The sequence below is a fragment of the Equus caballus genome, chromosome 14, assembly GCF_041296265.1.
Source record: "Equus caballus isolate H_3958 breed thoroughbred chromosome 14, TB-T2T, whole genome shotgun sequence".
NCBI classification, from domain to species: Eukaryota; Metazoa; Chordata; class Mammalia; order Perissodactyla; family Equidae; genus Equus; species Equus caballus.
This window is the reverse complement of record NC_091697.1, coordinates 103,019,493-103,030,907: the sequence shown is the minus strand read 5'-3', so window position 1 is coordinate 103,030,907 and position 11,415 is coordinate 103,019,493. Positions and strand designations below refer to the sequence as shown.

The following is an 11,415-nucleotide window of genomic DNA, read 5'->3' as shown; positions in this document are numbered from 1 at the left end:
GGAGGCCTGTGCTACTTTTGTGTGATGACAGGGCTTTTCTCCCCCTCCCATTATGTGAAATAGGATTTACCCCCCTTTAAACAAAGTTCCCTATAAGGTCAGAGAGATTACCGAGGGGGAATAAGGAAGGTGAGCGAGCTCAGGTTTTCCTGTAGCTGCTCCAACTTTTTTTTAAACTTCTCTTTAGGTTATTCATCATTCTGGATTCTCTAATATAACATCTAAATTCTGAACAACAGAAACAGAGGTTACAAGGGCAAACTGTTCATAAGCTGCTATAAAGTTACTCAAATGTTTGCAAATAGTTATTGGGAAGGGCAAGTATCCAGTATTTTAATTTGAAAACTTCACTGTTACAGTCTCTTCAGAATTAAAACACTCTCCTTTTCTTATAACAAATAAAGCAAATGTATTGTGATACCAAAAATGAGGCTCAGTCTGAAATATACTGTGAGAGCCATTCTTCAAGATTGGTGTATATAAAATGTCCCATTAAGTGGACATTAAAATGAAAAAATATAGCTAGAATTAAGAATCCAACATTGACTAACTCGACTCAATGGAACAATTTAAAGATAATCACGGACTACGACAAAGTTAAAGGAAATAGGAGGAACGAACTCGGAATCACCATACGAAAGACAGGAAGAAAAAAGAAACCTAAATCTTAAACTTGGGATTTTGGTCATTTTTCTAATTTTACTTATGTGAAAAATATTTTAATGATATTAAGCTATTGATGTTAAAATGGTTTCAACTGTTAGCATACTACATTATATTGATTTAATAGATTTTAAATCTACAAGTTAGCAGTCAAAAATATTAATTTATTCAAAGCAAAGTGCTAATGAAATTTCCTTAGTTGGAAAAAACATACATATGGGGGCCAGCCAGGTGGTGCAGTGGTTAAGTTGGCACGTTCTGCTTTGGCAGCCCGGGGTTTGCTGGTTCAGACCCTCGGTGTGGACCTATGCACTGCTTGTCAAGCCATGCTGTGGGCAGGTGTCCCACATACAAAGTAGAGGAAGATGGGCACGGATGTTAGCTCAGGGCCAGTCTTCCACAGAAAAAGAGGAGGATTGGCAGCAGATGTTAGCTCAGGGCTAATCTTCCTCAAAAAAAAAAAAAAACCACAACAAAAAAACCAACATCCATATGCCTATTTTCAATGATGAATGCCCTAATTTAAGGAAAATGAAAACTTCTCTACAACACAACATGCATTTTTCTCTCTGCTTTGATGACACGAAGTATAAATATATTTTTTGGAAAACAGATATTTAGCCTGTCAAATTCTTTATGACGTTTCAAAAAGTTGTTGACTTAAAACCCCAAAATTATGAAGCCCTGAGAACGAGGGTTAACAATGGAAATGCCAATGGGCTGTAACCACAGGGGCGCTTCTGGGCGTACCCTCACAGCACACGAGGCAAGGGCAAGCAGGGCGGACCACGCACCTTCTGCAGCGCGACTTCTCTCCACCCAGACTAAGTGCTGGATCCCAGAAGCAGGAAAATTTAAGTCTCGTTTGCTCTCTCCAGCTCATAAGCTTGAAAATTTAAGTAGTTTCTCCAGAGTCTGTTTTGTTCCTCCCAATATGTATGTTCCAAGAATGTTTCATTGTTTTTTCACCCTTTTTATGTGTTCTACAGTGTTTCAATCAGTGTATATTCTCTTCCCTTTTACTTTTTAAAAATCATTATGTGGCTGTACACGAAGGGAACGGACTAGCATATCTCAAAGCCTATTATCTCGTATCAGAAAGGTAAGTCAAATTTCAACTGCTGTTTGTTTTTTGTGAGGAAGAGTGGCCCTGAGCTAATATCTGTTGCCAATCTTCCTCTTTTTGCTTGAGGAAGATGGTCCCTGAGCTAACCTCTGTGCGAGTCTTTCTCTCTTTTGCATACGGGACGCCTTCCACAGCATGGTTTGATGAGCGGTGTGTAGGTCTGGCCGGGGGTCCAAACCTGTGAGCCCTGGGCCACCGAAGTGGAACGTGCAAACCTAACCACTGTGCCACCATGCTGGCCCCTCAACTGGTTTTAAAAAGGTATAAAAGTCTTAGAAAGGGAGTTTTTTAATTATAGAATAATCTTACTAAAAACAGAAACTTGCCTAAGTTAGTAAATAAAATAAACACTCCAGTGATAAGTGCTAATATGTTGATCATGTAACTAGTTTTTAAAATTTCTACAATTCAGTTTATCCTAATTTTCAAAGGCATTTCAGTCCATCAACGTCAGGCATCACGATCTGCAGAGGAACAATGAGCTTCAAAGAATTTATTCAGCAGATTTAATAGGTCTTGTAATCAGATCTCTACTGCAGATGTTTGCACAAACAGATGTTTTATTTTGCAACATGAAAATTTTTGTTGTTGTTATTAAATATACCAATCTTTTTCTTAGAGTTAACTACTCTATACCACACTTAGAAAATCTACCTGGTTTGAAAACAGTTTTTCTTTCACTAACTAAACCCCACTGCTTCTTTGCAGAATATACCACTCAAAATACTTACTTTAAGGAAACCTCAGAATAGGAACTTCAGGATCATAAACAGTTCCTCATTAAAAATGCAAAGACAAAGGCTATTCATATGCTAGTTTATTGATCTTATTCTTCAGAGATGATTTCATGATGAGTTGTCAATAACCAATTATAATACCAGGAAATTCAAAGAACAAAATTGTGCAGAGATCTTGTTTTTGCATTTAATTCTAAAAAGCCCACTATCCCATTTCTCATACCGAGCAGAGAGGCCATTTAGACTATTTCTAGGCGAATTTTTGCTTACTGTGGGAGGGAAGATGATTTCCAGTGAACTTTAAATGTCCAATTTGTGTCCATCATTGTTAAAAAAGGGAAGGAAGACAACAAGGCTGGAAGGGGTAGCAGGACAGAGAAAATGCCACATGGAGTCAAGATTTGAGATAACTGACAGTAAAATATATGTTCTTTGGTTAGCAAAGCGAAAAGGGGGAAAGGAGTGCATACATGATAGATACACACTAGCATTCTAAAGCTGGAGACAAGAATGTCAAGAGCGTGTTCTTCCCCACTGCCAGATGGAAGGGCTATTATTATAAATGAAAGGCAGCGGCAGAGGACGCCAGGCACTTTTGCTGTGTGCCAGATCCCGAAGTCCAGATGCAAGCAGGTTACCCCTGGGACAGGACAGGCTTCAGCTCCCGCAGCAGAACAGAACCAATCACAGTTTTCTCCGTGTTTATGATAAGCTGTGCTGTAGAGCCCTCCTTCAGTTCCACTGTGACCAGCATCAATGACCCACTGTGCACAGTTTTAGCTGCAAACCTGGAAGAAGAAAAAAAAAAAAGAGAGGGACCTTTTATCATGAGGAGGAAAAAAGGAGATGGCATCAATTCAAATACATTTAAAATAACTCTTTTTTTCTCAATAATTTATTACAGGTTCCCTACTGCCAAAAACCCAAAGCCAAGCATTCTTCTGAAAAGTGAATAAATTGCCCGGCACCCTGCTTACCACAAGTAGGTTGTTTCAGTGCCTCTTTAGAACAGAACAGGAAAAGGAAGTCTATTTTACTTAGTCTGAACAGTAGATGCATGTGAATAATTCTCCATGACTATATATTTGGAAATCATTCATTCATTTGATATTTAACATTTCACCATGCATAGGGCCATTTAAGATAACTACTATATTTTTATTTTTAAAACATGTTAAGAAAAGGTACCTTTCTCAAAGAGCTTGAAATTTTAAATCCTCATATCTGAAAATGATTATGCAAAAAGTTAGACAATTTTATGTACATTATAAAACTCCTAAGTTTCAATGAATTCATGCATGTTAAAATATTCAAATTCAATCTCTAATGATGATGACATGTAACAAAACCACGTGACAGCCAAGTGCAACACCACATTCCCTCTTTTTGTATTTTTTCAATGTTCAGAACATGAGCTCTTTCTTTTTGCTTTAGAATATAATAGAGGAAACTTGAAGTCTAAGGCTCCATTATTAAATTCCAAGACATGAAGAACCTACTAATTACATGGAATTAAAAGCAAAACTAGCCTTTTAAGCACTGCAATTGACTGAGAAGCCGTTGGAGGCACAATGCGCTTCTGCCACTCCGGCTAATTCATTCTGCATGCACCGTGGAGCCCCGAGACGCGAAAGAAGGGGACGGGACCGTCCTAGGCCTCCACTTTCCACATGGGGCATGTTCCACACATTTGGGCGGGGGGGCGGTTTCATTACAGGGATGACTGGAGAAAGACAAAGTTGCTGCACATGAGCTTTTGAAAACACTAACAAGTGTAGAGCAGGTCTGTGACCTGCTGTGACCCCACTTTGCAGGGCCAATCCCCTTTCCCCTTTCTGTACGACACGTGTCTGAATCTGAGCCATCTGCCTCAATTTGCGCGACATCTTCAGCCACAATGGCACCCAGTTAGCCCTGACAACGGCTCACAATACATAAAAATAAAACTGCCGTGCTGACAGCACGCCGCGAACTGTTCAAGAGCAAACCAACTGGTCAGTGTCTCCTGTCTGACAATTAGCATGGGCCTTGCACAGAACCCCCGGCGTCCTCAGGGACCTGTTTAATTACCATCAACATAAAAGAGGGAGTTTATCAGGAGACACTCAGAAAAACTTCACTCCCAACTTAATTAAAATATTAGCCACTTAAGCAGGAAGCAGATTCTCTTTAAATGAAAAGTAATTTCTTTTTTGATTTTTTTTTTAAATGACATCAAGATCTCGTAACACACTAGATTCCCTTTTTTTTTTTTAAACCTAACAAGCCATTTTTGGCCTAAACAGAATCATGAAAATCTGTTTTCCAATAATAATTAGAGTAATGCATCAAAAGCAAAACAAATAGGCTAATTTTACTAAATTAAAAATATTATCGACACTTTTAAGTTGTGTGTGAAAATGTTGGCTAATGGGGTGTTGGTGAAATATGTTAGAACCTTCCAGGGCATTTGTGTGCTGTCTACAAACGTGAAAGCTCCTCTCTCCAAACAGGCTCGGGACTGGTGAGGAATCCGACAGAGCAGTTTTTCTACTGAGAGAAGCAATGTAAGTAACTAGTTTATGAACAGAAATCACACCAAGGCTTCAAGGAGGTTTCATAAAGCTCTTAACATACACATCCATCTGCTCGTCAGATGTCCACACAGGAGCCTAGGAACGGGGGCCTCAAGTGCATCTCTGAGAGGACCCAGAGATGACCAGCCCCAAGGAGCCCTCGTTTCCATCGCCCCTTACGGGTTTATGCATTTCTTTTGTCTGAATTTTTGAGGTTCTTTTGCGTCACAGGAGAATCCTGTTAAACCACGTCACCAAATGATACCAGGGGCTCTACTGTCCCACTCATTTATGCAACTTTCCCCACAGATTTGGTCATCACCAAATCTTCACTCAGCAAATATCTCGACAGTGAAGCCCATTTCTGACTGGGTGAAATGATGTGAACAATAGTTTTACTAGTCCCTTGATTTACTTAACGTTTGTGCCTTGGGACCACAGAGAAGGAGACTATGTCTGGATTGGAACACAAAAGCGCTGCCGTTTGAATTTCAGGGATGCACAGCCCCAAGGCACATTTTATCTCCTTTCCATTAAAAACTTAGAGTTGATGTTACAATAATACAAACTCAGCAGACACGAATGTCAATATGTTTACAGAGATTAAAATGAGTGTCTTGGACATGGTTTTGAAATCCTATTACTGCAGAATTCTCAGTACTGTAAAGAACAGGACCATGAAAGAAGAGAGCCATTAGCTTACACTGCAGTGGAAACATGCTAAGCCAATCGTCCTTGCAGTAAAATCTGCGAGCTGGTGTGAAAGCTACTGCCTTTTAACGAGGTCTCTGTGTTCTACGGGCAGAAATGGTGGAAGCAATGTTTTAATGCAGAAGACCAGAAGATCAGATGTTCTGACATTCTCATTTCACAGTTCAAAAAGGATGTATTTAATTGGAACACAGCATGATTACAATTGGTTTGTTTTGGTCCATGGAAAGCAAAAGCCATCCCCCAAAACTTATTAATCATTTAACTCCCAAACAGGCTATGCTTTCATATACATTTAAAAGACAGTTATGAAAAGAGCACTAGTTAATAAACAACAAATAGAATAAACAACAAATAGCTAGCTTTTGGATGGAAGAAACACGGATTAGAAAGACAGCTTGGGTCAAATGCTTACATACAAAATACAATGGCCGACATCAGAACCTCTGTACTTTGGCCTCAAACTAAACTCACACGTGACAAAATTCTTTCAGAAGGCACGTGAAGTTTCTGATCATCATCATGATAACAGCAGCTACTATTTATTAAGCCCGCGGTGTAGCGGGTACGCAGTACTTCATTTGCCTTACTTCATCTGATGCTATGAGGCACATCATTTTACAGAAGAGGAAACGGAGGCCCAGGGAAGCTGAGGGATGTGCTCAGGGACACACAGCTACTGAATGGTTGAGCAGGAATGTGAACACAAGCATTCTGATTCTAGAGCACATGCATCCTCTTAACATAAGCAAACACACACTCATAATACTTGTTTTTTTATCAGTCAACAGATAAATTTGTAGTATTCTGTAATTCAAAGCATCTTGCATGATGCTTTGTCATAACATATTTTTAATTTCTGCCTTTAAAGATGTAAAATATTTTAAACATCCGCTACTCCCTCAAAAGAAACACCAGCAGTGAAAAATGCAAAACCTTCTTGAATGGAGCTGTAACACAGGGAGGGGACTACTGGGAGACCAACCAACCTCGAACACCAGCAACACCACAAATGAGGACAAATAAGCGATGACAGTTAAAGATGCATTGCCTATGTACGACGGGCTCCATGGTATTAAAAGGATACCATCTAGGTATTTTTCATAATTTTTCATTTTCATTCTACCACCAAGCACTTGCTGTTTGTAATCACCAACTGAGAAGGTAAAACTGTTTGGATATATCTGTATTTCACCTTATTAAATGTCTTTTTGTCTATTATCTCTAGCAACTGACATTTACCTTTGAAGCCTATAAGGAGTCTTAAGATGAAAGAAAAAGCCAAAATAAGCTAGTTGCCAAACCTGAGTGAAAGTATGTACCACTCTTCTTAAAAGGTTAATTTGTCTTAACTATTGACAGAATTATGAAAAAAGGTCAAATAACGACAAGAAATTTGAACAAATATATTATCTATAATACATAGACTTACTCCCTTATGCACTTAAACCATACTTTTTTTAGATTTTTGAGAAATTGGCTATGGACCATAAATGCTCTTTGTTAGAAAAGAAATCCTACAACTCAATTGCTTTAACAACTGAAATGTTAATAGGACAATATGAATTAAAAGTATTTATCTGAGGGCTGCATCCATCTCCAGGGTATTCACAAGGATAAAATTTTTTACACAGAATCATATTTGCTACACTTAATGCAACAGCTCTAAGACATGCTTTTTCTTCTCTTGGATAGTCTTCCTGGTTTCTGATTTTTCTATTCTGAGTTCAATTTTCTCGTGTTTTCTGTTCTACTGGTTACCAGAGGCTGTGACAATGGCCCACTCAGGTTAAAACTTTTTTTTTCCTACTCTGTACATGAAGCCTTCAATTACTGCCTGCTGAAGCAGACAGAATCCTATTAGTAAGAAAGACGCTCACAAGATGCAGTGCCCTGCCCTGGCTGTATAAAAATAATTAGTCCAAAGTTGACAAATGTGTAATGAAGTCGCACAATGATTTTATGTAAGAAATACTGGTTTGAATAAGCCTCTGAACATCAAATACCAAAGCTGGATGATTTGGAGCATTATTTTCCAAAGGATTTAAAATGATAAATCCTTATTACATTGAGTTAATATAGTAGAACACTTTTAACAAGCTGAGAATTTGCAAGTTGTAAAAAATCCTATTTTGTTGATGCTAAAATTGTATTTTTAGGTTAAGCCCATTACACTATTAAATGAATATTGAGAAAAAATTTACATGTGATTAAGTTTAGAGAATTTATCCAAAGTAGTGCATTTTTCCCTATTATTATTTTTTAAATCAGCCAGCAATACTACACTATTTTCCTTCAACATTCTGATGAGAAGAGTTAAAACAAAAAATAAGCTACCATCATTATTTAGGACTCTCTGTTTTCTATTCTAATCTTTAGAGATGGTATACAAAGTGATTCCCCACACTACGGGGTTAACGACACATTCTCTTTCTTTATACAGGAAATCTAAAAAATCTGAGCGCACTTTCTCAAAGAAGACACGCGACATTCCAGTTGTGCCCGAGCATTTCTGGTGTGTCTGTTTGGTGGGGGTGAGACAGGCCGGGGCTTTAAGAAGAGAAAACCAAATAGTAAGACAAAGAAATTCTCACCCCATTCTCTTTGATTCCTTACAAAATTGTCACCCCAGAAGGAAAATCATCAGGAATACGTTTCTCTCATTTTTACATGAAATCAGTTATATATTCCTATTAGTAAACCTGCTGCATCGTAGCATATGACCCCACAAATGGTGGAATTAAATAAAACTTAAGAATGTTTTAAAGCAAAAATCAGCTGTGCAGTTTGGTTATTTCTGAAATATCCAAATACGCTGTCTGTGTACAAATTAACTGACGTCCACGTTTGTTTTTCAGTGAAATGCTGCTCACAGAGCCCGTAGCAGCAGCCCGATCAAAAAGCAGTGCTGTCCTCTAGTGGACAGCCACCAGCCTGAGAAAGAACCCTGCGTACTAAACAGGTGCCACACACCTCTGGTCCCGTTTGACATTCAAAATTTGTCATATTGTAGAAAAGACTGAAGCCTGCTATCTTTATATTAACAATTGTTTATACAAACTTTGTTTCATGACAGATGAAGTAGGGTGATTACAGTATCAGGAATTATAATATTAGGGTACCCAGACATCAAATGGTACTGTTTTCCATTATAGTCCTTCAAAATTACTCGGTATTTAAATATCCCAGTTTCCAGGGTAGAAGAAAGCAAGCAACTAACAAACAAAAACAAAAACTCAACCTAAGAACAGAGGAAAGGGAAATATTACAGATCCCACAAGAAGTGACTGTGCCATTCATGTGTGTCACTCCAGCACTGACAAAATCTGCCACAAAGGCCTTCAGAAAATACTGAATGAAGGAGTCCCACAACAGAGATATTTTAGCATAGGCCAGTGTTTCCCCTATTAATAACTATTATACATGTATATGATAACAATGATTCACTGGATGAGTTTAAGGCCTAGAAATGAAACAAGTTGTTCTTTACATGTATTTTAATTAAATAAAAAGATTTTTATTTAAACCTAAAACAAATAAACTGTCTTTAAATGTGCTGATAAATTAAAAAGTTGACTGCCAGATTGCCAGGGATACACCGTTCCATTCACAGCACCAGACTTTCCTAACAGTTAAGGACCTAAGTGACAACTGTGAAACATTGATTCTACTAAGATTGTAATTATTCACAAGCTGTATATGTTTAAAACCTGAAAATTAAAAAAGTGACAGGGTAAACAAAATCCAAACCACAATTTAAGATATACCGGGGGAAAAAGAAATATAAGTACTGAATACAAGTTAATAATCAGAGCTGTTCTACGGGCTTACTGAATAAGCTAAGAACCAAAACAAAATCATGGCAGAGGCAAGGCTTTCTGTTTTCACTCAAATATCACATTTTCCCCTACAGGGTCAATTTGTTGTTCATGAAAGGACAAAATGAGTAGGCAGCGTGACAACTCTTTTTAACAACACTACTGTATATAAATGTCAGAATTCCCGAAACTGGGTTAAAATTTGAAATGGTTGAGACTGCAGAAAGACGAACTTTTACTGATGGTCTGAGACTGCTTCATGGACAGTCCTGTAAGACACTCCCATAATTGACAACATACTCTCCTGCTGGAGCAACTGGCATAGACAGAAGAGCAAACTAAACCAAACATCTTGTCTATCGGTATCCCCTGATGACTAACCAATCTGTGAAAAGGAAATATATAAACGCAGGGAAAATATGTTCTAAGACGTGCGACGTGGCTACCACTAATTCTTGATGCTTCAGGGCAGCCTCACACTGTGGACCGTGGAACATCTGCCTCGTAGCCATTCGGGGTACTGGCTCAAACGCAGTTCCTCGGCCCTGTCCCAGAGGTACCGAATCTGAGTTTTGGGATGTGGGTCCCAGGAATCTGAGTTTTACACAAATTCCCACCTGATTCTTCTGTATAGAAAAACCTTAGGGATGTCGGAGCTGCAGACTCAGCTTTCTGTTCTTTGGGCACTGGCCCCTCACCACCTTTACCAGAGGACAAGCGATGCCAGGGCACTTCAGTTTCCATGTTGCTGAACATGCAGCTCCCGCATAAACCCTACTCAATTCCTTTCTCAGAGGAGTACAAGAAATTTTTCCTGCCCTGGATGAATCTAGAATTCCCACTGTTAGTCTCTCGAACCTCCTCCCCACAAAACACACGAAATCCCGCCCTTTCCCCTGCGCAGTCCATTCATACACTGGTTGACTGTGCTTCATTCTGCCCTGGGTACACACTTTATTTACGTAGTAGTTTATTAGCACTGTCTTTAATACGCTTTAAGACTTTTACAATGCACAGTATATCTATTTTAACATGAATATCTAACACAGGACATGAAGATACTCAGCTGCGTATTCCATAGATGCTTTTTTTTCCCCCTGTTTTATCTCCCCAAATCTCCCCTGGTACATAGCTGTACATCTTAGCTGCAGGTCCTTCTAGTTGTGGCATGGGATGCCGCCTCAACGTGGCCTGAAGAGCAGTGCCACATCTGCGCCCAGGATCCGAACCGGTGAAACCCTGGGCTGCCGCAGTGGAGCATGTGAACTTAACCACTCGGCCATGGGGCCGGCCCCTAATAGATGCTTTTTGATAATCTTTTTGATTCTATTTCTGTATTACCCTTTACCAAGTGGTAACTGTAATTTGGAAAACAGCAGACTAGTACAATCACCACAACTCTGTGGATCTCAATGGTGGTTTTGTCCTCAAAGAGCTGCCTTCTCAATCAGCAAGGAAGCCCCACAGAAAGGAAGACGAAGTCAGCTCTTTCCACAGAATACTGGTGGGCTTTCTGATTACTACCACTCATTTCAAAAATCAAAACTACATGTCATAGAATCTAACAGTAGATGTGCTTTCTTCATTGATCTTTTATGAACAGTGGTTAACTACAGAGGAAATGCTCCTGGTTTTTGAAGTGAATTCTATAAAACTTGTGCTCCTTTAATTGACTTTTTCTTAATGGAGGCCATTTTCTGTTGCCATTTAGGAACCATTTTCTATTATGTATTCAATTAAAATTTCTACTGTCTACTATTACATATTTCTGCATATTAATAAAGATTCACTTTGTGTTAGCTAAT

General features: G+C 38.8%; 1 protein-coding gene across 2 annotated transcripts in view; it reads right to left on the bottom strand.

Annotated features, from left to right (window-relative positions):
- Positions 1–2,591: 2,591 nt before the first annotated feature.
- The window catches only part of AP3B1 (adaptor related protein complex 3 subunit beta 1), a 227,657-nt gene continuing 218,833 nt past the window's right edge, over positions 2,592–11,415 (bottom strand). For both annotated transcript variants that reach the window (XR_011425714.1, XM_001918342.6), the window contains one exon: positions 2,592–3,314. Coding sequence is in view for 1 of the 2 variants with exons in the window: in XM_001918342.6 (XP_001918377.2) it covers positions 3,161–3,314 (154 nt within the window). In the remaining variant the exon portion in view is untranslated. The remainder of the gene's footprint in view (positions 3,315–11,415) is intronic.